This window comes from Necator americanus, chromosome I (assembly GCF_031761385.1).
Source record: "Necator americanus strain Aroian chromosome I, whole genome shotgun sequence".
NCBI lineage: Eukaryota > Metazoa > Nematoda > Chromadorea > Rhabditida > Ancylostomatidae > Necator > Necator americanus.
In genome coordinates this window covers 27,523,692-27,536,603 of record NC_087371.1, presented here as the reverse complement: position 1 = coordinate 27,536,603, position 12,912 = coordinate 27,523,692, and the positions used below count along the sequence as shown (strand labels likewise).

The 12,912-nt window shown below is 43.8% G+C and overlaps 1 protein-coding gene across 2 annotated transcripts; it reads right to left on the bottom strand.

Moving 5' to 3' along the window:
• Positions 1–72: 72 nt before the first annotated feature.
• On the bottom strand, positions 73–11,477 carry RB195_007031 (uncharacterized protein; the record flags this gene model as incomplete). 2 transcript variants are annotated; one of them, XM_064180441.1, is made up of 11 exons in its annotated part: positions 73–110; positions 168–262; positions 1,627–1,747; positions 1,850–1,960; positions 2,022–2,093; positions 4,072–4,122; positions 4,197–4,241; positions 5,898–5,991; positions 6,049–6,515; positions 6,651–7,197; positions 8,037–11,279. In XM_064180441.1, the coding sequence occupies 11 exons, from the start codon at positions 11,277–11,279 to the stop codon at positions 73–75; spliced, it is 4,884 nt and encodes a 1,627-aa protein (XP_064037312.1). The 2 variants fall into 2 exon arrangements, with proteins under 2 accessions (XP_064037312.1, XP_064037311.1); XM_064180440.1 differs by having other exon boundaries at positions 6,049–7,197; positions 8,037–11,477.
• Positions 11,478–12,912: the final 1,435 nt, after the last annotated feature.

Below are 12,912 nucleotides of genomic sequence, written 5' to 3'. Positions count from 1 at the left end.
TTTTTTTTTTCAGGACAGTGAACTAGGCATAATTCATGACATGCATTATATGACTACAGTTGATCTCTTCTATCATAGATCATTTCGGTTCATCGATCGAGGCTGTACATCTGAAAAAAGAAATAAAACAGTTCTCAATTTATCACCATCAAGAATTAAAGACACACATTCGCATTTGTCGCCGTTGTAATTGCTGGTCCATTTACCATTCTCCATGCATTCGTAAATTTTCAACGGCTGTTGAGTTTTGGTGAAGACGTAGCTGAAAACAAATTTCTTTTGTGAAACTTCACAAACTGCTATAAAACTATGCTATTTTCCAATTTATTAATATTATTATGCTATTTCTTCTCGTTCAGCGAACAGTCATACCAAAATAGCAAAAAGTCGCCATACTTGAATGGTGCGAATCACATTCTACACGTCTTACACGAGATGACATCATATATTTGGAATAGGGCCGAGCCTACGTCGCCTCCAATCCGGAATTGTGGTTAAGAAGGAGAGCGTGACGAAGTTTTATGTGTGTTTCTGTGTTGTTTTAATAGGTTTTTTTTTGCTCAAAGATTCCTCCAAAGTTTCTGATGGCGAAGTAGTTCTTGTAATTTCACACGTGTTATGGTTAAACGAGTGAAGTGCCCTCCGCTTCCATTCTGATCTTTCTCCGAACTTACAACCATACATCAGTTTGCTCTTTACACGCCTGTATGACCCAAAAATATTCTGACCCTGACCAGACCGCTTCCGTCACGCCCTCCTCTACCACAAGCTACGGGACGCCGTGGAGGCGGACTCGTATGTCCTTACCAGTTAGTTAGCGACTACGCTTGTTTTTCAAAGAGTCAGAATGCTCGGTGCAGTTGCGTACGTGACTGCGCTCAAAGCGGCGCGGTGGAGCGTCGCAGTTCGCATTATTTCGCGTTCGCCGATTAGCACCACTTATCGCTGCAATTCGTGACGATTCCACCTCAATCCCAGCTAGCACCATCGCGTCGCTTCGAGCGCAGTTGCTTACGCAGCTGAAGCGAGCTTCGTGTCGTTTTGATCCGACGATACTCTGATTTGAGTTTACTACTGTCTTAAAGGCATCACCCCACGAATCTGAGGTGGTACGGATTTCAGGTGGAGTATCCGTATACGGGATGGGAGACTATGGAGAGTGGGGCGATTCCGTCCATTTCTTGCTAATTGGCGTAAAAAACGGCTCGGAAGATGCGGCGTGTGCGCGCGGCTGGCGCGCTCCAATCGAACTCGCTGTGGGAAATAGCGCGCTGGAACGCTCGAAGCTGTATCTTCCGGGCCGTTTTTTACGGCAATTAGGAAGAAATGGACGGAATCACCTCCTCTCCCTAATCCACGATCCCGTATACGAATACTCCACCTGAAATCCGTACCACCTCAGATTCGTGGGGTGATGCCTTTAAGTTCGATTCTGTGTTTGCTATTGTTATTCGGTCTACTAAGTTTTAGATGCTGTCAATGCTGGCCAACAACACCTCGCGAGACTGCTACGACGGATCAAAGAAATAAATATTCGTCGTATTTCTGCATAAAGATGAGATCGCCAAAATCACAGAATTAAATATGTATAGCTGGCACCGAATAGGTTCAAAAGTAAGAACTCACGAAACAGCGCACGTGTGAATGACCATGGTCCTTGGCGGTTGTCGACCCGATAACTCTGGAGAGTTCGCTGAGGGAGATAAGCTGTTCGAGAGGTCCAATTCTATCTGTGGACATGTTATTGCTGAAATCCAACAAGATATTACCAATTCACTTCAGAGCTGACACAGTAGAACGCTAGCAAAAATATTATAATAAGTCAGGTTTTAGTTAACAAAACGTTTGCCTTGACACGAATCATTTGAGGACACGATCCATTCATTCAGTGAGGAACAACTAAAAATATGTAACGGGCCGCCGTCCTGGAATACAAATCCGGATTTGCATGTGACGATCGCTGGAATGGATGGTATTATGTATCAATTATGGATCTCTGAACTGGTGTAATAGAAGTTTACCGTTTTCCTTTTGACGGTCGACGGTGTCGGCATTAGGAATATAAAGGGGAGAGTTGGTACAGTTTGGTGAGGCTTAACGAATAAATCTCTACTTATACGTTGGTTAAAACCCTAAGCACTGTTTTATTGCCTCATATCCACTCTTGTTTCATATTGAGCGCTCCTTCAAGATCTTAATTTCGCTACAATGTAAAATCTCAAGTCATGCTTGAGGAAATTAGCCCTAAACTTAACTAACAATAACTCTAAAATTTGTTTTGGTGTTTCCTCGTTTGTTGTACTCATCCGATGTAGTGGTAATTTTTGCAGGATGTAGAAGGATGTGAGCAAGAGGTGTGATGTCGATTGTTCATAGTAATATTTCCACCATTTTTTCCATTTCAATATTTTTTTTTGACTTTAGAAGCAGCATGTCACGAAATTGACGATGTTGGGTCTCTATCGGACAATATAGTGTTCCGACTGCATATTGCGAGTATAAGCGTGGTAACATTCGATTCGCTCTAGTCGTCCTCAGTAACAGCGTCGGAAACCGCGTTTGTTCCTATGAGATGAAAACGCTCCACCTTCACGCATGCGTCGCGATCAAAAGCGAGCGGCTGGGAATCGATAAAGTCTCCTCAGCGGCTCAATCGAGTAAAATCAATGAACAGGCCGCTGAGAGAACCGGAATATGTACAAGGAGCACGTTCTGATGTTCCTCTTAAAAATTAAGGCGGTCTCCATGTTCCTTTTCAGTACTATTGAAGGCAACGTCTCACGAAATTGACGGAGTAAGAAAACCTCAGAGAATCCGTAGAGTTCGTGCTCTAGATTACGAAACCCAGCGTGGCTCCGCTCCACTTCCCCTAATCGTCGAAAAAACAGCGTAGGAACCGCATTTGTTCCTACGAGATACGTTAGAACACGTCCGTTTGTACACGTTCCGGTTCAGTCAGCAGCCTTTTCTTTTCTATTCTCCCGCAGAGACCTCAACTCAGTCAATTTCGTGATATGCTTCCTTTAAGATTTAACGCCAACTTAAAGGCTGCATATCACGAAATTGACTGAGTTGAGGTCTCTGCGGGGAGCGTTCTCCTTCTTTGATGTCAAGCTAAAACAACCATAAACCGCTACAGTTCGGATGAAAGTTCTGTACACCTTTGGCTTGAGAGTGGACGCCTTCTTTCTACTACGGCAGTTAAAGGCATCACCCCACAAATCTGGAGTAGTACGGATTTCTGGAGGAGTATTCGTACACGGGATCGTAGATTATTGAGAGAAAGGTGATTCCGTTCAGTTCTTCTTAACTACCGTAGAAAACGACCCGGTTTCGAGCGATCCGGCGCGCTATTTTCTATAACGAGTTCGATTGGGGCGCGCCACATCTTCTGGCCCGTTTTTTACGGCAATTAGGAAGAAATGGACGGAATCACCCCCCCCCCCCCCTCTCCTTAATCTACTATCCCGTATACGAATACTCCACCTGAAATCAGTACCACCTCAGATTCGGGGGGTGGAGCCTTTAAGCCGGCTGTCTCTCTACATCTCAACCGTGGAGCGCTCATACTGGCGGTAGGTTTGTGCTGGAAGTTGCCGTTGAACGGCACCAAACCCAGATTCAAGAATGCCAACCACTTTAACGTCAAATGTTATGTTCTCGATATTTTTTCACATCGAGATTATGTCAAATGTTGGGATCGAGTTGTAGCAAACTTGGATTTCCCGATTCTTTTTCATTTTAGAATCTTACGAAATTGGTTTCCAAAGACTTTGCCTTTTGCATCACAGATTACAAGATGAACATCGGAGGAAATAGAACGATGCTGAGGTCAAAAACAAACTTCATGCTGAACGCGATCAAAAACTTCTTCTAACTTGAGGCAGCCGATATGCAACTTCTTTCGCTTCTGCTGATGTTTCTCAAGGAGAATCAATGAATACAGTTTGATATAAAGTTGCCTGGTTTTGTTGTGGTACTGCTATTCTGCGATGCAGTCGATAATGTTGAATCGGAAATATGTATTGGAATCTTTTTGAAAGTAAGGAGTCGATCATCACAGCAACTCACTGCTCGCCCACTGTGCTGTTGTTGTTGTTGGTGATGTAGACGCGTTTCTATCTGCAACAAGAACTAAAGAATTGCAATTTTCATCGAATTGGAACTGAGGGCGCTTGAAGTCATAGAAAACTCACTGTGCGTTAATCGTGTGGTGACTTCCACTGATGACTTCTTCGTGACTGCAACAAACACAAATAATTTTCTTTAGAAATATATTCCATGACACTATCCCACCTCTTTATGATCGGACTACGAACAGATAGTGTTTGGCGTTAATCAATCCGCTTGGGACCCGCCAAGGCACTCACTTCAATTCAGAACCTTTTGAGGTTACGAACGTGTAACCGCCTATACAATGACTTACGGGGACTAATCAGTGTGTATCAAGTCTGTGTTTTTATCCTCCCAGACAAGTCTGGTACCGATTTATCGACCCCGGAGAGATGAAAGGCTTGGTTGACACTGCGGCAATTTGGAACCATCGATACATCACGCAGTTACAGGGAAACGCCTTACCGATTGCGCTGAACTCGCTTGATCTGACTGTTATCTGCTTCGAGACAGGCATGAATCTCATGGAAAGCTTCTATACAGAATCGTAGATTGCGGAAAACCACGTGGTTCCGTCCATCTTTCCGTGATCTTCGTAAGAAACGGCATGGGAATCGCTTTAGTTCTTACGAGAACGCATCTCTATGTACACGTTCCGTTCCCCTCAGAAGTCTATTCATTAGTTTAACTTGAAGAGGGTGGTGAGGAGGCATTTTATTAATAGTCGAAGGCTCGGTCATTGATGCGGTGGTTGCACAAGGGTGGCGCGTTGCAATACAAACTGTCATAAAAGACGGCAGCTTCCGGGACGTTTTTTTTAACTATGAATAGATGAGAGGAACCACCTAGTTTTCCGCAATAACCGACTTTGTATAGAAGCTTACCATGGGAAATCCATACCACATTAGATTCGTGGCCTTTAAAAACCTGATCATTTCCGCATTTTTTCATCAACACAAAAACAAAGAATCCGGTTTTGCTAACACAAGACCGCCCACAGTTCATTTCGAGCGGAGCCACATAAAGTTAAAGTTAAAATTTCTGGCGTTAATCAATCCGCTTGGGATGCGCCCCACGTTCACTTCAATTCAGAATCGTTTGAGGTTTTACCAACGTGTAACTGGCCCGTACAATTACTTGCGGGGCTAGCCGATGTGTCGAGTCAGTGTTTTTATCATCCCAGACAAGTGTGGTTCCAATTTATCGACCCCGGAGGGATGAAAGGTTTGGTCAGCACTAGAGCGGATTCGAACCTCCGATGGATCGTACAGAAAGTAGAACCTCTAACCGCTACACTATACCCGCCCTTTAATGATAATAATAACAAATAATAATAAGCAATGATAAATTATAAAAAATAATCGATCGTACAGTCACTGCGGAACCTCTTACCGACTGCGCTATTCCCTCCCAGGAACGTGCGAGAGCTTTTTACGCATCTCAATTCCGAGTACTGTTGAAGTTCCTGTATATTTTTGCCTTTTAAAGTGTATTTTATAGAAGAGCCAAAATCAGGAATTTCCGGAAATGTTGACTTAAAGACTTTTTCTTCCATCCATCTATTCTTCAGTTTCCGGGTAAAGGTTTATTTTTTGGCACGTCTTCGGTATAGAATTTTCCAGGACTCATTCTATGTTTTGTATAATCTTAACGTTATAATTGTTATTCTAACTTTTTCCGTTGGTTAGTTCTCAAGAGGTAAAGTATGATATCCCGTCTAGACCCCTGACTGACTGCTTTTATAATGCCGACAAGTCTTCGACTATTTTAGAGTAGTTACTGACCTGTTTCATAGAGTAGGCTTCCGTTTGGATAAAGCAGAAGTTGATGAACTAAAATGGTTCCATTCGGTAGATGCACTGTAGTCTCGTTGATTACCTGAAATTTCTCTTCCGCTGCTTAAAAGTGAGACATACGGATAATGATTTGACCAGCCTTCAATTCGTTCTCTGCTCCTGTTGTTGAACTAAGAGTAACTGAGTTAGTTACTTTTCTCCTCGTTGAAGAAGATCTGTGGTATCCAACCGAGATAGGATAGGGACTTACAGTAATGTCCTCGTGCTCCTGCGACGGGTACGAGCTCACAGTGATGTTATTGAACTTAGACGAATCATCTGGACTTTGAGTAAAGTTTTTGTGATCTAGTGGATGGTCTGGATTTGCAGTGATTTCCTCGCCTGGGATGATTATGTCTGGCTTAGTGACTTCCTCTTTATTTGTAGCTGAGTCTTCGCCACTTGCACCATCGCTGGAAAACCTCATCATGGTTGTGGATCTGCTTCCGATAACAGTTTCTGCTTCCTTAACTTCTTCATAGGTGCTTCGGGAAGAAGTACTGAACTGATGTGTGGTGCCCGAATAAACAGTCCGAGGTCTATCGTTGCTTACACTGCTCCCTTGTTCTATAAGACTGTATGATGTTCGCGAAGTAGCTGAGATGTCTGGTTTTACAGAACCAATAGTAACGTTGCGAATCGGTACGGCACTTCCAGAATAGGAAGCTATGGTTGTGTGATTACGAAGCATTTGGCTCGTACCTTCTTGCTGAATCAGATCCTGAGTATCATTCCTTGTAGAAGAGTGCACGCCATGTGAAATCTGAGGAAAAAGTGTGCTGAAGTCAACGATTTTGGAGGCGTCGCCAGTATGTGCAGTGGTGATCTCTTCTCCTGCGGCATTTCCTGTGAAATAGTAGTTCGTTGCTCCATTCACGTGGTCTCCATCGAGTGTTGAACGATGTTGTTCTCCATTTCCTGATCCTTGTGAATTCATTGCAGCGTCTTTCGTAAAATCGTCTGTTATTATGGTAACGACATCTGCTTCGATAGTTTCCTCAGTGCGTTCCACAGTGCTTGTTCTCTCACCGTAAGCTGCTTCGGTGTTTGTGTGCCCTTCATTAGTGTTAAGTGTCTCGTTCGAGCTATGTTCGTCGGTGGATGCCGTTGAGTCAGGGGTACCACGTGCATTATCTGGCTCCACTGAATTCTCTTCGCTTTTATCCATGTCAGAGTTGGAAGTCCATTCTGTGAAAAGAGATTCGTGGGAGTTCGCATCGCTTGAAATGTCACCGTGATCATCTTTTTCCTAAAAGAATAGGAAAAAATATCCAATCAGTAAACAAGAAGTAAATTCTGAACAGGTGACGCAAAGAACTGGAAGAAGAAAGTAGAAATAAAATGGGAAGTACTGCAAGATACATATGTATAGCGGTAGATTCCATACACATTACAGCCCTATCGAAAATCTGAATCTCTGCACTGCCTTTCATCCTCAGAGGACATATATTTAACTGCAAGATGGGAAGGAAGGAAGCAACTCCGCCATTGGATTGGAAACCTAGCGATAGCTGCACAGGAATCTTTGGTTATCGTTGTTACGGGTTAACTATTCAAATTCAAACTGCCATCTAATATTTAAAATCCCACCGATAGTTAGAGTTTTTTTTTTGGGAAAAATCTCCATTTTTTATTTATTATTATTTTTTTATTTTTAGCAGCTATGCCGCTACTTCCTCCATTACTGGCTCGGCCTTGGATGCAGATTTCCAGAGTTGCTCAACTCAATAGTTTTCAACTGAACAGAAAAAGGAAACTATGGGAAATGTTCGCCGAATTGCTGCAATCAATACCTTCATTCTGTATCGATTTCATGTGCAAAGAACGCTATGGATTGGTGCTGATTAACCTCTTTAGTGCTTATGACGCGTAGTAGAATCAAAACGACATGAAGCACGGTGCAGTTGTGCAAGCGGATGGCGTAGCGGTTAGGATCGAATGAAGACTCCTGCTAACACCGTTCATTGCGAACTGCAGCACCGTGCCGCTTCGAGCGCAGCTTCTGGCGCAAGTGCACCGTGCTTCATTTCGTTTTGACTCTCTCTGTTCCCTCAGATCCGCCTCAATCAATATGCGCATTGCGCTCACCTCATTTTCGGTAGCTCCAGTCATATCATTCTGCGGTGCATCGGTTTCGTCTGTGTTACCTGTATCTGTTCCAGTCTCCTCATTATTTTCGGTAGCTCCAGTCATATCATCTTGTGGTAAATCAGTTTCGTGTGAATTACTTGTATCCATTCCAGTTCCTCCTTCCTTTTCGGTAGCGCCAGTCATATCATTCTGCGGTGCATCGGTTTCGTCTGTGTTACCCGTGTCGGTTCCAGTCTCCTCATTATTTTCGGTAGCTCCAGTCATATCATTCTGCGGTGCATCGGTTTCGTCTGTGTTACCTGTGTCTATTCCAGTCTCCTCATCATTTTCGGTAGCTCCAGTCATATCATTCTGCGGTGCATCGGTTTCGTGCGCGTTACTTGTATCCATTCCAGTTCCTCCTTCCTTTTCGGTAGCGCCAGTCATATCATTCTGCGGTGCATCGGTTTCGTCTTTGTCGCTTGTATCCATTCCACTCCCTCCACCATTTTCGGTAGCTCCAGTCATATCATTCTGCAGTGCATCGGTTTTGTCTGTGTTACCTGTGTCTATTCCAGTCTCCTCATTATTTTCGGTAGCTCCAGTCATATCATTCTGCGGTGCATCGGTTTCGTCTGTGTTACCTGTGTCTATTCCAGTCTCCTCATTATTTTCGGTAGCTCCAGTCATATCATCTTGTGGTAAATCAGTTTCGTGTGAATTACTTGTATCCATTCCAGTTCCTCCTTCCTTTTCGGTAGCTCCAGTCATATCATTCTGCGGTGCATCGGTTTCGTGCGCGTTACTTGTATCCATTCCAGTCTCTTCATTATTTTTGGTAGCTCCAGTCATATCATTCTGCGGTGCATCGGTTTCGTCTGTGTTACTTGTGTCTATTCCACTCCCTTCTGCATCTTTGGTTGCTCCAGTCACATCATTCTGCGGTGCATCGGTTTCATCTGTGTTCCCTGTATCTATTCCACTCCCTCCATCATTTTCGGTAGCTCCAGTCACATCATTCTGCGGTGCATCGGTTTCATCTGTGTTCCCTGTATCTATTCCACTCCCTCCATCATTCTCGGTAGCTCCAGACATATCATTCTGCGGTGCATCGGTTTCGTGCGCGTTACTTGTATCCATTCCAGTCTCTTCATTATTTTTGGTTGCTCCAGTCACATCATTCTGCGGTGCATCGGTTTCATCTGTGTTCCCTGTATCTATTCCACTCCCTCCATCATTTTCGGTAGCTCCAGTCACATCATTCTGCGGTGCATCGGTTTCATCTGTGTTCCCTGTATCTATTCCACTCCCTCCATCATTCTCGGTAGCTCCAGACATATCATTCTGCGGTGCATCGGTTTCGTGCGCGTTACTTGTATCCATTCCAGTCTCTTCATTATTTTTGGTAGCTCCAGTCATATCATTCTGCGGTGCATCGGTTTCGTGCGCGTTACTTGTATCCATTCCAGTCTTTTCATTATTTTCGGTAGCTCCAGTCATATCATTCTGCGGTGCATCGGTTTCGTGCGCGTTACTTGTATCCATTCCAGTCTCTTCATTATTTTTGGTAGCTCCAGTCATATCATTCTGCGGTGCATCGGTTTCGTCTGTGTTACTTGTGTCTATTCCACTCCCTTCTGCATCTTTGGTTGCTCCAGTCACATCATTCTGCGGTGCATCGGTTTCATCTGTGTTCCCTGTATCTATTCCACTCCCTCCATCATTTTCGGTAGCTCCAGTCACATCATTCTGCGGTGCATCGGTTTCATCTGTGTTCCCTGTATCTATTCCACTCCCTCCATCATTCTCGGTAGCTCCAGACATATCATTCTGCGGTGCATCGGTTTCGTGCGCGTTACTTGTATCCATTCCAGTCTCTTCATTATTTTTGGTAGCTCCAGTCATATCATTCTGCGGTGCATCGGTTTCATCTGTGTTCCCTGTATCTATTCCACTCCCTCCATCATTCTCGGTAGCTCCAGACATATCATTCTGCGGTGCATCGGTTTCGTGCGCGTTACTTGTATCCATTCCAGTCTCTTCATTATTTTTGGTAGCTCCAGTCATATCATTCTGCGGTGCATCGGTTTCGTGCGCGTTACTTGTATCCATTCCAGTCTCTTCATTATTTTTGGTAGCTCCAGTCATATCATTCTGCGGTGCATCGGTTTCGCCTGTGTTACCTGTGTCTATTCCAGTCTCCTCATTATTTTCGGTAGCTCCAGTCATATCATTCTGCGGTGCATCGGTTTCGTGCGCGTTACTTGTATCCATTCCAGTCTCTTCATTATTTTTGGTAGCTCCAGTCATATCATTCTGCGGTGCATCGGTTTCGTCTGTGTTACTTGTGTCTATTCCACTCCCTTCTGCATCTTTGGTTGCTCCAGTCACATCATTCTGCGGTGCATCGGTTTCATCGGTGTTCCCTGTATCTATTCCACTCCCTCCATCATTTTCGGTAGCTCCAGACATATCATCTTGTGGTAAATCAGTTTCGTGTGGATTACTTGTATCCATTCCAGTTCCTTCTTCCTTTTCGGTAGCACCAGTCATATCATCTTGTGGTACATCAGTTTCGTGTGCATTACTTGTATCCATTCCAGTTCCTTCTTCCTTTTCGGTAGCGCCAGTCATATCATTATGCGGTGCATCGGTTTCGTCTGTGTTACTTGTATCTATTCCAGTCTCCTCATCATTTTCGGTAGCTCCGGACATATCATCTTCTGATGCATTAGTTTCAAGGATATTTGTTGTATACAACACGGTTGCTTCATTGTTTTCGGTTTGTCCAGGTACATGGGCATTAGTTTCTTGGATATTGGTTGTATCCACTGCAGTTTCTTCGTTCTTTTTGGTAGGGCTAGGTATATCAGCATGTGGAGGTGCTGTTGTTCGAAGGATAGTTTTAGTTTCCAAAACGGGTTTTTCATTCTTTTCTGTGGCTGCAGTTACATCGATCTGTGGCGAAGCACTGGTTTCAAAGGTCGCGGTTGCATCCTTTGCAGATTTGGTGGACACAGACGGTTCTTCCAGATGCAGAGTAGATTCAAATGCTAGAGAGGTTCTCTTTATAGGATCTATCATTCCAGTTCTAGGCGTTGAAAACGGACTGTTTTGCAAAGAAGAAAGATGGGTAGATAATGTGCCCACAACGTCAGCGCTACTCAACGAGGTCTCATTTACCTCGAAAATCGTAACGTCCACTGAATCGTTTTCGTGAGGTGTAAAATGTTCGAGCAAAGCTGTGTCGAGTTTCACCATGATGCAGCTTTTCAAACATTCAATGAGCGAAGTTGTATTGTTGCAAAGGAGAGTGCAGTTACCATTATTTTCCTTCAGAAGGTTAAAAACACAGGTATCGAAAGTATCAACCTGTAAGCGACAATCATCAAAATTGCCGGTGGATCTTGATATAATAGGGCAGGATAGAAGAAGAAGCAGTGTGACGAGATACTCCATCCTCGAAGAACCGAATATTAAAATGAAGCGATATTTCCAACTAGCATCCCAGCAACGCGTCATGACAGCCACTTTAAAAAATTTCACTAAGCAACCGGAGAATGGATGACCAGTAAGCTAGATCGGGTTGACTTCAGAAAGGAAAGTTTCATGTGAACGGTAAAAAAAGTCTTATTCTTGTTATTAACTTCGGGATGATCCGTTTTTCACTATGAATAGTGGCACTCTCTTTTTTGTCAAGCCATTTCTTTTACAAAAAGATTACAATGGAGGTGGAGTACCCATAGTCGATTGTATTTAAATCTTATCATGCTGAATCCGCCGCTTTCTACTACTTTGCTCCAGTTGTGGCCAAGATTGGTTGAAGGATGAAGGATGAAATGAACGCGGTTGAGTGACTCATTTGGTGCTGAGTCTACGCGTTCGACTTGAATTCAAAATCGTTTGGAGTTTATGAACGTGAGTACAGCCTACGGAACGAAATGCGGTCCGTGATTTTGTTCCTTCAGACAAGCGCGGCATCGAATCAAAGACTCGGTAGACTCTTAGAAGTTGTTGAACCGTACCGCGTGCACTCGCAGCTCTACTGAAGTTCTACTGTTAAAGTACTTTACAACGAGTGACCCCACATATGGATCGCCAGGCGTTCAGATGTTTTTGTCCATCTTTTACCACAGAAGGAAATGAGAAACGCAAACAGAAAGCCTTTTTGCCATTTTTTGCATTTGCCTCCGAGTACCAACTACAGTACAACTACCACTACATTTTCACAAAAAGTTGTGGTTATCGTATATACAGATAAAAGGATAAAGTGTCTGGCGTTAATCAATCCGCTTGGATCGAACGCGGGGGATGAAAGAGTTGGTGAGCACTAGGGCGGATTCGAATCTCCGATCGATCGTGTAGGAAGTGGAATCTCTAACCGCTACACCCAACCCTGATAAAGGTAGAGATAGAGATATATAGAATTGGCGTTGGATTGGTATTAGTTCATGTTATGTTATGTTATATTTATGTTCATCAGCATGAAAAAAAAAACAAAAATGGTGATTGAATCCAAATACAGCTAACACCTCAATGCTTCATGACATATTCACTTGACTGGGAGCATGCTCAAGGCAACTTTGACAAGGTGATCTGATGGTCTCCTTATAATGTGACCGAAAGGGTGAAGACAGCTTCCTGCGGATACATTAGAAGACGGGGCAAAATGTTGATGTTGTCCGCGTGTCGATTGCCGCCACAACAGATCCAAATTCGTGTAAAGTTCTTCGTCATGGCATACCGCTGATCAAGACCGACCAAGCATCCGCCTACGAAGATTGCTTTCTACTCAGTCGAATTTTTCTATCACCGCAGACGGCACTGCGCACGTCTCCGATTCGTACATCATGATAGGGAGGATAGCGGACAGTTGATTGACTTCGTTGAGGAG